Here is a 14337-nt window from a genome sequence, read left to right on the forward strand (position 1 = left end):
AGGCTTAGGATAGATGTATCCATTCCCAGAGCCCTCACTTTGGTGACCACTATCTGTCCTACTCAGATGACCAATGGAAGCCAAAGATTGTCCTCTCACTTGTTAAAAGCATCCATACTCGGCATGCCACAGGGTGGGCGGAGCCGAGCAATTAAAAGCACAGATGGTATGTCAGCAGCATCAAAATTCCTTTAGAAACAAAATGGAGAAATTAAAATGTAAAACACATAAGAATTAGACACCTCAAGCATGTAATTGTACATTTATTTCTCTTTTTAAAGAACACTCCTTAATGTAATTCAATATACAAACTTGGTTTCACAGAATTATAATCCACTATGTAGCACAAAGGTAACCCAGATTGTGTGTGTGTGCGTGCACACACGCGTGCATGTGGGTGCACATGTTGCTGTACCCCCTCCCTCCGCTCTGTTCTTTGGGACCTACAAAGGCTCTTCCCATCTTCAACACTAATCAAAACCATTCTGAATGTTCTATACAAAAGATATCATGCCCCCTCAGGTCATTTTCCCTTGAAATCTTTTTTTCAACGTTCCCCCTGAGATAGCCAGGAGTGTGACACTTTTCCCCTACACAAAGGGGAAGGTGACTTCGCCTAATGCAGATAGATGTTAACCCTGTTACCTTGTGGTCAGGCTGACGGGAAGAGATGGGGAGAGGTCTCCACCCCCTTCCCAGCTTGCGCATCGATTCCTGGGCGTCCAAGTGTGGCCCCTCTGTGTAGCCTTACTTCAGTCACCATCCTGTGCAGCAAGGACCAGGGAGATCTCTAAGCCCAGGTCTTCTCCAAGGGCAGCGCACAGCACTGCCTGCCAAGCCACCGGGCCGGCCGATAACCAAGCTCTACACAGTCCCATGTGCTTTGTCACTTTAATTTTTAAAGACACCCTAGCATAGGTCTGTGGCAACCTAGTGTCCAACTGAGTTACATAAAATTGTACCAGTGATGCACTTGTACATATTTACATGGGGCGGAATGTTTTCCCATATTTTTAGATGAGTATATAGATCAACATGTTCACATAAGACCAAATACTTTTAATATTATTTATAACTGTTTTATAAAGCTTTGAAAAAACTCACAATAGCACATTGTTTACTTTAATGCTTTACGGTACTATCAGTTTAAAATCACAATCAGCACTTAAGTTATAGTCAATCCGGCAAACAAGAGACAAAAAAAATTTACAAGAGTTAAGAACTGACTGATACATCCTTTATCTTTTTTTTTTTTTTGTAACTAATGCATAAGTGCAGAATAAGGTACTCTAGTTTAAATATCTTGTTTACAATGTACATTGTTGTTCTAGTTACGCAACAGTAAATCCCATGCTTCACATAGAAAAGCAATCCACAACATTAAGAAAAAATGTACAATTTATGAAACAAAGTAAATAAATATTAGTATTACAGAATCAGAGCTGTACATAAAAGCTGTTCAGTTTTTATCATATAAAAATATGTTTTAGTGCAACCTCACATATATATTGATGCTGTTTTGCTTTACATCATTTAGATCCAAGTGTCCAAAAAAGGAAAGAAATTACATTTATTACAAAGCAGATACACAAATTCTAAAATATGTACAAATTACTGCTAAAAAATGCTTATAAGAATATAAGCAAAGTAAAGAAAAGGCACAAACATCTGTACAATTTTAAAAGTACCAGACCCAATAGGTTAATTTCAAATTTTGTTTTGGTCAGGCTCATGATGACTTGGTAATTTACCTAATTCTTTTGAAATAACAAAAGTATATATAATAGCAAACTACCGTAACTTAGGACAGGCATGCTATAAACTCGATTACTTCTATTTCTAGAAAAACGAAAACAAAAACAATAAAAGAGGGCCATGTGGAAATGAAAGTCTCCATGCATCTTAGATCAATGTAGCTGACTCTTCCCTGATGAAGGCTTGTGGCCTTCCTCTGTGCTTGAAGAGAACTCCTTGCTGCTGTGGAAGTCCAACCGTTTCTCATCCACAGGACTCTGGCTGTGAAACGTGGAGTGAGCCAATGCAGTCTGTGATGTACCAAAATTGTCCTTTTCACCATCATGCAAGTCAGTGTGGGCAGCTGAGGTACAGGGCTGACCTGGCTCAGGCCCGCTAAAGTGTCTAATGCCAACATGTGCACTTTCCAAGGGTTTTTGGAGGGGCTCCTGCACCCGGGCTGGCTGATCAGCCCCAAGCAGAGCAGCCTCTTCGGTGGCAATCCGGAGAGAGGCAATGGCTTTTGTACAAGTCTGTATGTTCTCCTCCTGTTCCTGCTCTGTTGCATTTAGGCTGTCTTCCGAAGTGCTCTGTTTCTTCAGTAGCTGAGGCGAGGAGGGAGTGCTCGGTAGACCAGATGACTGCAAAACGTGAGGCGCGCGCTTCTCCTGCTGCCTGGAGAGAATATAGGGATCCTTGGGGAAGGGCTCCCCGGGCGCCCCTTTCTTCTCCTCAGGGCCCTCCATTGGCAGAGGCAATGTAGGTGGAGGATGTAAACCAGAAAGGGCCGGGGGTATGGAGTGAACCATTTGGATCCCACCAACTGGCACCATGGGGATAGGAGCTCGCACTTGCTGCTGAGAGTGGAGTGGAAGATGACTGAAGACATAGTCAGTAGGACCCTCAGGGAAAAGGCTGGAGCCTTGATGTTCATAAGCACCTTCTTGGTCTCCATAGAGACTGAAGTAAGGAACCTGAGGTAATCCTCTTCTTAAGTTCTGCACAGGAAAACAAAGAACATACAATTCACATGCAACCACTCTCCTTTCTTGGGTCAAGTCTATACTTCTTTAACTCATGCCCAGGCCACAATGCACTACACAACTGTCAACTTCTCATTTTTCAAAACAAAACAGATTTCTCCTTTCTGGTCCCTGAATGAAGGTGTCAGCCTGTGAAAAGTTACTTTTGTTTTTCAACAGCAAGGTGATGAAGTATTCAGTATTTTTCATTGGGAACAGAGATACATTTTAGCTCTGTATTCTTCATAAGAGAGAATTTAAAAAGATAATGGATAGTCACCAGAAAAAAAAATTACCAAGCCAAAAACAAAAACGAAAACAAAAAACTAATAACTGTTTTAAATTCAATAGGAAATTTTTTAAAAAGTGCCATCTGTTTATATAGTGGGCTGATTTTTAAGATTTCTCTTAGGGTTGATGTGTATAATTAAGAGTGACAAGCTGAAAATTGGCTTTTTAAAAAATTTCTCACAGAAAGGATAACAAGCCGATGGGGAAGACTCAGACTACTTTCTCCAGTGAACAAGGTGTTGGTCTAAAGCACTAATTTCTTGCTCAAGAGATGTTCAGTGTAGAAGACCAGCCTCTGCAAAAAATAGCCTTCCGAAATCAAGGCTATTTAAATCTTACATCTATGGCAATTCTGTAAGGAAACTACACATCCAAGAAGTTGTTAACCCTAACTATTTCAGACAGTTAAGTATCTATACTCAAAAACATAGCTAGGAACCAAAGCTGATTGTGTCTTAAATCCTTTGTTGATGTTATTTTCACTTAAATGTCTTTAATGAACTAAAGACATTTAAAACTTAGGTACAAAATTCCATATTTCCTCTTCACAGTCCTGAAAATGAAGAACTTATTTTCTAAATAAGTTTCTGTACCCAAATACAGCTCAGACTGTCCTATTATCAGGTTTTGATGAGATTATCAGATTTTAATTACTGTGATTCATTCCGTTAATGGACTATCATTTAAAAGGGAGCTCCACTGTTTGTTTTGAGAACTGAAGATAGAAATAAACCTATCAAGTGTGGTAGTAATGCAGGAGAGAGATCAAAAAAATTCTAATTCATTTCAAGGAAGCGTCGGTCTAAAACTCAAGGAATGCTCTATACCACTAAGGACTCATCTCGTTCTATTTAGATTGTGAGACTGGCTCAGGAACTATAAATTATGCATTACCTCCGCAACTCTGTGCCATGCTTGGCATTTAGTCTGCTGTCGGCTACACCTTATTCAAGCTAGAAACAAATGACTTCTTCTGGATATGCAGGTGAAATGGTGTAATCATCAACCCTGTAATCACCAGGACCTCATAAGCTATGGAAAGTAGGAATTTTATAGTACAAGAAAGAATCATTTAAATGCAAATACACACAAAATCTCTCTTGCCTTTGCTCTGGTTTAGAAAAGGAGATGTCTCCTTCACCAAATGGCAGTTAAGATAGAAGAAACATACATACCTATGATAATAGTCTTTCAAGATAATGAAATAAATTTTCTTTTCATCACACTTTCCAAAGATTTAAAAGTTTAAAATAAATTGGAATGTGGTTGTTTTTCCATTTTACTTTTGGCTGCTCTTCTGTGTCACCCAGTGCACCCACCTTGTCAGAGTGCGGAACTGGGGCCCTTGGGGAAGGGGCTGGCAGAGGACAGTGAGAGAGACGTGCCACTACACCACCCTATTTGAGATCCCCAACTCCAGGCTGACCAAGCGAGTGATGATCTGTCTTCTAAAACTAGAATACATCTGGTATGTTCTAATTCCAATAAGATCTTGTCTTAATAATAAAAGTTTCCAATTCAGAGCTGCCCTGGTCAGAATTGAGATGATAGCAACCATAGAAGTGAGTGTACACATAGAATTTCCACCATGTCACCGTCTCCCTTGCTCCACGTGGTGTGCAGCACTTCCACACATCCTTCTCTTCCCATTTTACTCTCCTGCACCCTCCAAACAAATTAGCCTAATGTATGTTTTTCTCTACTTTGATTTTTACTCCATTTGCAATCCTATTAATTTGCAATTTGGACCTTATCACAATGTTGAGAAAAACCCCCATCCTATTTAAATCTCAAGAGGAAAAACCCTGTCAGGGAAAAATGATCATTGAATTCAACTGTGGATTATGCTAGGTGTGTGTGTGTGTGTGTGTGTGTGTGTGTGTGTGTGTGTATGCATACATGTATGTATGCTTATTAGAGACCTAGAGTACACATAGCTTTATCACCATTTTCCATACACTCTCTCATTCATCTTTTCCACAGTGTGTCATCAGGGTCCCTCTGGAAGACTAGGAAAGAGATAGAAGAGCAAGTGCTTCCTTGGGGGCAGCAGTGAGCAGGAGGGTATCTCAAGCAAATGCAAAGGGAGAGGTGACTGATCTGTGGTCACTGGTGGTGGGGTGAGGGGTGCTGCAGGGAAGTGACCTTGACTTGAAACCTGCCAAGTGTCCTGAAGTGCTAACAGAAGGAGGCTGTCAGCTCACTTCATTCCTTACAGCTAAATGGAACGTTCTTCCTGGAATAGAAGTCCGCACAGTCCACCTCCCTGGCTGTCACAGACAGATATATAATGGTGGCCAAGAGGCGAAGTGACTTGCCCAAGGTCACACAGACAACGAGGGAGACACTGGATGGTGACTGTTTCACTGGACACGATGTTCATCTGTATCACACACTTTTATTTTTCTCTCATTCTCCCTTCCTTATTTCCTTCTTTACTTTCTTGCTTCCTTCCTTAATTTTTCTTTGTCATTTATCTACCAAAACTTGAGGATGGAAAAGAAAATGTATTTGATTTAAAAAAAGAGTTAAGGTTAGAAACTATAACATTATTCCATCCTTGAGTCACACATGATAGATCCTCAAAAATATTTACTGAATGAATGTATAAAAGACTCTTCACTTTTACTCCCATTTCTCTAAAACTGAAAACTAACCAGAAGGAGTTAGGGCAAAAATGGCAAGGTGGTAGGAATATCGGTGGCATGTATCATATGTCCTCTCAATCTGCCCCTGAGTCTGTAAGTCCACACCAAGCAAGAATCAGTATGACACACTGGGCTCCAAGGTCCCTTCATGCCATAGTCACTGCCCCCTGAGGCTTCTAGCAATGTTAAGCAAAAGAAAAGGCATGACTAACAGAATGTTCATTAAAGGGGATTATTTTTTCTATTATTCCATAGATATTTCATAATTATGAAAGAAGGTGAAGCCTTTATCTAACACAGCAATCAGAAGAAATACTTCTCCCAGTATTATCAGGTCTATTTTGCTCTGGCCACAGGAATCTTGTTCTCCTCTGTCCCTTAAAAAGGTGAGAAAGCATAAAATGAGAAATTATGGGGACCACTATTTCTGCTTGACGGAGGATTCTCAGGTCTATTCCTCATTGTAAGATATAATCTATGCTTGCATAAATATATCAAAGTATATTCTAGTATCATGTATAACCAAAAAAAAAATTTTAAGAAATTAGATGAGATCATGAGGGTGGGGCTTCCATGACTATATCAGTGGCTTTATAAAAAGAGGAAGAGAGACCCAAGTTAGTAAGCATGTTCTATCTCACTGTGCACCATCCTCTACCATGCTATGTTGCAGCAAGAAGGCCCTCACCAGATGCTGAGCAGACCCTGGCACCTTGCCCTGGAACCTCTGTGCATCCAGAACCATGAGCCAAATAATCCTCTGTTCTTTGCAAATTACCTAGTCTGTGATATCTAGTCAGAGCAGCAGAAAATAGACTAAGACAGCTTACGAAATTGGAAGTCCTGTGTCCTTTTTGCCTGTCTTTTTAATATGATATAAACCCCCCTTTATTTGATTATATTCACTATCATGGCTTCCCTTGCCTGTTTTGTAAGCTTGGCTTTACATGCTTGTGACATCCAGTTTTACATCTCTGGTCCATGTCTCAAGGCTAATACCTCATAATCTTATGGATCTGAATCACTTTTCTTTCTTAATCTTCACCTCAATAAATGTATCACTACACACACTCACACACACACACACACACACACACACACACACACACACACATGCAGTAGGCTATCCATCTCTAATGAGAATTAACTAGGCAATAGACCAAAACCTTCATCAATGGTCAAGTTTAACAACTCGACTTAATATTTAGGTGAGTTGATTTTTTAAAAAAAAATGAAGCAAAAGAAACAAATACTGAAAATCTGGGTCAAAATCAACAGCCAATAAAACCAGTCTCCTTCCGAAAACACCTTTTTGAGCACGTATTTAAAAATCAGATGAATTCCCTTGATCCACTCCTTCAATTCCTTTGCCTGAGTGTTGATCGTGGGCTGCCATTTTTTTTTTTTTAATAACCACAGTGTGCGTGCACTACCAGCTTGCTTTTTATGACGGCAGTTCACTCAATAGGCTCCACAGCCTTCCACAGGCATGGTCTCAATGCACGTGGCCAATGCTGGAACAAGAACAGCAGGGGATGGCAGGACAAAGCTCCTCTACTGCACCCTGCCAGCAGGATTGTGTCTCTATCAGAGACAGCATTTGACACCAGCCCCAGACCTGCCATCCCACAATGCGAGGGATTTACTGCTCTCTATTCATGCTGCATTGGCCTAAACTGAAGAAGATCCCTCCTTTCCACTCTTGCCAAGATACAAAACCTGTAGAAATGTAGCTCTTTTTCTTAGCTTGCTAATTTATGGGCTTGGCGAATAAATGACTTCCTGATGGCTGTGCATGTCTCTGCAGTATTTGTACCATGAAGAAGATGGCACCCAGGCTTTGAAAAGAGGTTGTTGAGGGGGCCTGTGGAGTGGAGTGCAGGAGGGAGCTTCCCTAGAGTTTAAAAATGACAACCTGAGCTTGTGTTATGATTCAGGGTGGCAGAAAGTGAAGACAGGGAGGAAACTGGCCACCAGGGCAGGGATGAGATGAGCTGGGGTTTGGCAGTGTTTCTACTGGCTGGGAAGAAGAGAAATCCTGAGCCAAGAATACAACAAAGAGTAGGGACCAGGAAACTAAAAAACACGCTTAAAGCAAAAAAAAAAAAAAAAAAAAAAAAAAAAAAGGTCTCTAAAGACACCATGTCTCTGTCTATGCTAAGTTCATTTTCATATCCTTCACATAGCAGAAAGAGACATCACTGTCTGCCACGCCAGGGAACCAGGCAGAAGAGGGGTTTATCTATGCATTGCATTAAAACTGCTGCTGTTCTTCAGTTTATAATAAGGGCCTGTGCTAGAAATCTCTCCCTTGGCTCTCCTGACTTCCCATTCTCTTGGATCTGCACTCTCTCTCCAGTGCCTGACAAGTTTCACATGTCCACTCCCATTGGGCAAGGTAAGGAGTTTAATAGGAAAAAAAAGTTTTGAAAACCAAGGATGATGATCAATCAGAGTCCTTACCTGGTGGAGAGTGCAGATCCCTGACACCTATAAGTCCCTGTGAGTGTCTAGCTATGCAGTCAACCATTCCAATGGCTTCACCTTTTTTTTTTTTTTTAATTCATGAAAAGGTTTCAGCTCATGTCTGTAATTAGTTCAGCTTAGAAAGCCTTCAAAAGGCCTCACCCATTCCTGGCCGGAAATGCACTACTGCTCTGATGCACTACTGCACTTGGAGCAATGCCATAGTCAGATTCCTGACAACAGCTCATGACAAAAATGTTTTCTGCTGTTCTCAGCAACCAAGTCTATATCATGTTTTAATAAATGCCATATTAGCATGGCATCAGGAGGCTCCACTGTGCTACATCTTGTATACTAGGAAGAGAAAACCAGATATACTTACAGGAGGCCCCAATACAATTGGCTCTGCTTGCAAATACTGCCCCATGGATAATGGGGGGTTATGATATAAAGCCCTTCTGGGAGATGGTGCTCTTATGGTGGTCATGTATCTTCTCTCTCTTCTGGGAGAGAGGTCTCTTCTTGCTGCGATGTCCTTCCCTGGAGACAGTGGCCTTCTGGGGGACAGATGCCTTCTTGGTGAAACATCTCTTTGGGACATCTCTCTCCTCAATGCAGCTTCCTTTCTTGGTGACAGATGCCTCATGGGTGACAGGTCTCTCCTAGGTGATAAATGTCTTCTGGGTGATAAATCTCCTTTGGGTATCAGATACCTCTTTGGTGAGTTATCTCGACAGGGGGAAGAATCATAGCCTGGTGAGGAATGGCGGCTGGAAGGAGAGAAGTCCCTTGGGGAGGAGCTTGGCTCTGAGGACAGCATGCACTCCTCGTCCATAGAACTGGGGATGTCCAGCCTGTCCTTGTCTGCTTCTGAGTCTGTACTTTTGCTCTGGAATAGTCTCTGATATTCTGTCATCTGAGTATCTTCGCACGAGTCACTGGGTGTCATGAGTTGAGTCACCTGAATACTTGGCAAAGTAACCAAATAGCTGATCAGTGAAGAATGCCCCAGGGAGCTATCAGAAGGCACCCCATGGGGTACTGCACCGACATTCACAGGCAAGGAGGAGAATCGAGGAGGCTGAGGACTGGTGCTTCTTGATCTTGTTTTCGGTGTCAAATCTCCCTGGTCATCAAAGTCATCATCATCATCATCGTCGTCATCATTATCATCTCCATCCTCACCATCTGATTCCTCAGCATCTGAGAACTGGTGATCAGTTGAAATGCTGGACATGCTATGCTTCTCAGCTGCTTTGTGCAAATCTTCCATATTTTCTGAAACAATTGAGCAAAGACATCAGAGACCAAGGTCCACATGACCAAGTTAGGAGCTTATTTATCTCTTTCCAAAAGCTTTGCTTAGCTCTCTGGCTATCAGAGACAGTGATGTCTCTGATGTAACTCTCACGGGGTACTTTCTTGACCATCCACCGGCTCTGGCATTTCTATGTATCACTTTGGTTTTATCCTTATCCTACAATCAGTACTCCTGAGTAGTACCTTACATCTCAGACATCACCCTGCTCATAGAAAACCCTCAACAAATGGGTACAGATAAGTTGTTACTGATGATGCTCGAGGAAAAGAACAACCTGTCCCTCCAGATTCAGGTGAAAACTTTCAGACAATTGGTGCATCTCAGGAGGCTTCACCCACCCCCAAGTTCCCTATTGAGGCTAATGATGGAATTTTTTTTCTACTTGATTTTATTTTAATGGAATAACAACACATTAGAATGCTTTTTGAATTTTCCAGAAAGCATTATAACATTTAAATCACTATCAAAAATCACCTGCAATATATGTCCTTCAGAGTTCTAGACAGAAGTATGTTCACAGTAAGGCCTTTTTCCCCCCCATCAAGAGTCACAACTGAAATGCTTTTCTTTCTCCTCATCAGGTTTTAAGCAATTCAATATGTCAGATTTATTGTCTATATTTAGTGTTTATTAAAATGAAAGGCAATCAGTTTTTTAAAATGTTTTTATTTTATCACCTCAGCCTTAGAGCATCGGTGAGCGCAGTGAGGGGGGTCAGTCGGTCAAATTATGACATACCTGCTTCCTCAGTTTCTGTATCATCTACTGATGTCATCGAGACTCCCAACTCCAGGCATTTTTTCATGTGTGCTTTAGATTTCATATGTTTTGTTAGGTTTCCTAAAACACACAGCCAAAGAAAGAAAGAAATTGATCCGTTACCTAAATGTGATGATCACTCCAAAATACAATGTGAAATGAACTTATTTGGGAAAACATAGATTTGTTTCTATGGACTGCCTCTTGCTTCAACCTTCAGAACAATTTCTGAAGATACCAGTCCCTGAAAGGTTTGGCCCAATCTCAGGTTTTGTTTATCCTAGAAGAAGTACAGAAATCCAGGATCACGTCTTCCCAAGAGGAGCAAGATTGGGGATCTGAGGCTTTCCTGCCTGAGAAGGGACCTAACTTTTACCAAAAAGGCCAGGCTCCCAGGACTTCACATGGACAGGTGACATAAGCTAAATCACACAGATGGGAAAAACCTCAGAAGGAAATACACTCGGCACACTCAATGGACTCCAGGCCTTCTGGCACTGATCCTTCAAGGATCCTCATCAGTCAAAGAAAAAATACACAAACTCTTATGCCAGTCAACCATGTATGTGGGTTCAAAGATACATACACCTGCTTAGCTAACTCCTTATAGGGAGCATTATTGCTGGCATTTAGCATCATTCTGGCTGGCGTATGTTAGTGAACTTTGCATTAGCAGTTTCTGAACTTCTGGAGCAGCAGCATGCCCTTTTTATTTAGATTGAGATTTCCACCATTCTAAGAAAAAAGAAAGGTTTCGAGTTGAATATATTATAAAGATCTACGTATAATTATATATCTACATACTTATGTGTACATGTGTGTATATACACATCTCTATCACTCTCTCTCTCTCTGGACTTAAATAATTTCTATATGGAATATGAGAAAATATGAAAAACACTTCTCCAATCACCCTTGACCCAAGATCTATGGAAGACAAAGAACAAATACACACATACATATATATATAATTATATGACATACAACTTATCAAAAAAGAATCCAGTAACCAATTCAGATATAAGGGGTCCACTTTGATGAAATTAGCTATATTATTATCTGTGCCTTTTGATAATGCTTTAGCAATGTACCAATGTATGTACTAATATATGTACGTAATGACAAATGCTTCATTTTTAAGAGTAGGTTCCCTGAAATCTAGGTGGAAACTATTTCACTTTGATGAAATAGTTCATCCTCATTTTGGGCGTTTTTAGATTACTATTAATGTTAAAAGTCATAATTCTAAGCTGGGATACCACTGTTTACTATTTTACAATTTACCTGCTGCTTCCATATCTATGAATTTTATGTATGATTTTGATAACTCTAAACATAAATATTTCCAGGCACTCATTGCTCTTCTTATAAAAAACACCGTATCGAGAAGTTTTAAAGAGCTCAAAACTTTTAACAGACATTTCAATTCTTAAACCTGTCAATTAATGAACTCAATGGAAATCATCAGCATCTACCAGAGGCTAAGTATACCATGTATGTTTTTAAATATGGATGCTAATGTGGTGAGATAACTTACAGTCAGCCCTCTGCATCTGTGGATTCAACCACTCAAGTATCAAGGATATTTGAAAAAAATTCTATCTATAATAAACATGTATGAACTTTCTTCTTATCACTATTCCCTAAACAATATAATAAAATAACAGTTTACATGGCATCTACATTGCATTAAGTATTATAAGTAACCTAGAAATGATTTGAAGTATACAGGAAGATGTGCATGAGTTATATGCAAATATTATATCATTTTAATTTTATGTAAGGGACTTGAGCATTATTGGAGGTTAGTACCTGTGGGGATCCTAGAATTAATCTCCCCAGGTGCTGAAGGATGACTGTATTTGATTTTAATGTGTCTCTTCTACTATATTTCCTCTCCAGGCATTCGAAGGAGGTAATTGAACTTTGGGCTCCCTTCTTCAGAGCAAGATTGCAGCTAAAATAAGAATCTGAAAGGATCCCAACCTGTCTTTGGTTTGCTGAACTTCTGAAGGAGTGGATCAGGGCAGGGACGGGGAGAGAGTGGCAGAGGCAAGGAGAAGGAATTGTCCCAACAACTGGGTTTCATCTGTGTTCAGACAACAATGACAGTGATGATGACATGGTTTGGAAAAGCAGGCACTCAGACAGAGCAAAAACTGGTGGGGTTTCCCAGGGTGCTTTGCTCAACTCTAAGGTTCTGAGATGTTTGCACACTCTCAAAGGGTAAGAAAACTCCATTAATGACCAGGAATGAATAATTTCTTACTAAAACTCTGGGATGAGAGTTCAGAGCCAGATTTAATTTGATGTTTGGAAATATCTAGAAATGTGTCATTTCCTCACCAGTTTTCACACAACTAATGTATGCCTGCAACAACTCATATGCCCAACAAAGACATGTCATTTACAATGTCTAGTGAACTTGCGGTATGTCCCCAAATTAATGTTTTCATTTTCTAATCCCTGGGGGAATCTCTCAGTAAAGCTCTAAATAAAGGTTTGATTTTGCAAAGGTGGATACTATTTAAAGGATCTTATGTTTATTTCTTTTGAAGTATAAATGAATGATCTCCTTTTTGTCACCTTCAAATAAGACATACCTGTAGCATAAATACATTTTTAATAAAGAAGAAACAAATATGTGGAGAGGCTATACATTTTCACTTCTGCCAAATCAATAATAACAATTTAGGATTGGGGGCTGTAAGAGGAAATGGTACATTTTATTTGATTTGATATTTATCTTTTTTGATGGATATTGGAGTAGATAACTCAATAGGCAAATTTGAAACATTAAGAAATTGTAGATGATATGAGGTTGATGGGGGGGTGTCTACAAGATAAGTTAGACATAAAGTAAAACATGTTTCCATATACAAAAATCAAGCAACCATAAATTTAAAAATGAAAATATAAATTAAGCAACCTTTAATTTTCTACTGTCTCTTTTTTGAGAGCATCAGGCTTATACACATTTTCATGATTTTTTAAAATGATGGAAATACAACTGAAGCAATCTTCCTGAGTAAAACATGTTTATACGAATCTACTTGTTAAAACAGATTTTTAAAAATTGAAATAAAAATATTATTTCAAGGCAAGTCCTAGTTTTCTGAGATGAAAAGTTGTGGCCTTAGAGTAAGAAATTGTCTCTGTGCTGATAAATATACAGAGTGGAAGCTATTAGATTTCTATGCATAATTAATGTAACTGATAGAGGGGCCCACCTGGGAGTCTGTGGATCTCTACATTATTTATAATCTTGAAACTGAACATGGGCACATGTTTTCTTTCCAGCTGCTGCTTTGCTTTTCAATTGCCTCTGCATGTATCATCTCCCTGCATAATTTCAATACTGGTGTGAGTATTATCTAGACCACATAACATTTCCAGCATGAAGTAATAGCTACCCAGGCAATTCTTAGCCACTTCCTTCAGAGACAACAGGCCTGGACCTAAGTCTAAAGCTCTTAATTAGTCATAAAAGGAGCCTCACAGTCTCACATGCATCCTCTGATCACCAACAGGAGGGACAAAATACATTTCATGCAGTCATATTTTCACAAAGCCATCTTACTCTTGATAAATGGGAGTTACAAAACAGTATTCAGAGTCCTAAGCCATCATCAGAAAAGTATTTCTTCCTCCCCACAAAATCAGATTTGTACCTTTCGTTTTGAAGGCGAAGTTACATAACTTGCATACGTAAGGCCGAACATCAGTATGAGTGCGGATGTGTTTTTTGAGCATGCTTGGCTTCTTACAGCGAATCCCACATTCCTCACAAATATACTTTCCACGTCCACGTCCTCTGACATATACATAATCTTCATTTGACTTATACCTGTTTACAAAAGGGGAATCAAGTGTATTCAAATACTCTTAGCATGTTATATATCAAACTAAAAGCTAAGCACTACATGGAAAGCTTTTATTGAGGGTATTTTACAATTATTCAATTTTACTTCTACAAAGCCTGGGAAATGTATGCAGTAAAATACCTGGAAGAACTTGATAACAGATTCAGCGCTATAAACAAATGTAATTCTATATGGAATTCAAAATGGAATTGGCTCTGCTATTAAATGTTAAT

General features: G+C 39.7%; 1 protein-coding gene across 36 annotated transcripts in view; it reads right to left on the reverse strand.

Moving 5' to 3' along the window:
• Positions 1–250: 250 nt before the first annotated feature.
• HIVEP2 (HIVEP zinc finger 2) overlaps positions 251–14337 on the reverse strand; it is a 184461-nt gene continuing 170374 nt past the window's right edge. For all 36 annotated transcript variants that reach the window (XM_081294863.1, XM_081294855.1, XM_081294844.1 and 33 more), the window contains 4 exons: positions 13913–14088; positions 10221–10322; positions 8544–9439; positions 251–2732 (listed from right to left, as the gene is read on the reverse strand). In XM_081294863.1, the coding sequence (XP_081150989.1) occupies positions 1908–2732; positions 8544–9439; positions 10221–10322; positions 13913–14088 (1999 nt within the window). In that variant the 3' untranslated portion in view covers positions 251–1907. The remainder of the gene's footprint in view (positions 2733–8543; positions 9440–10220; positions 10323–13912; positions 14089–14337) is intronic.

Source organism: Spermophilus citellus (genome assembly GCF_964194105.1).
Source record: "Spermophilus citellus genome assembly, chromosome: 5".
Taxonomy (NCBI): Eukaryota; Metazoa; Chordata; class Mammalia; order Rodentia; family Sciuridae; genus Spermophilus; species Spermophilus citellus.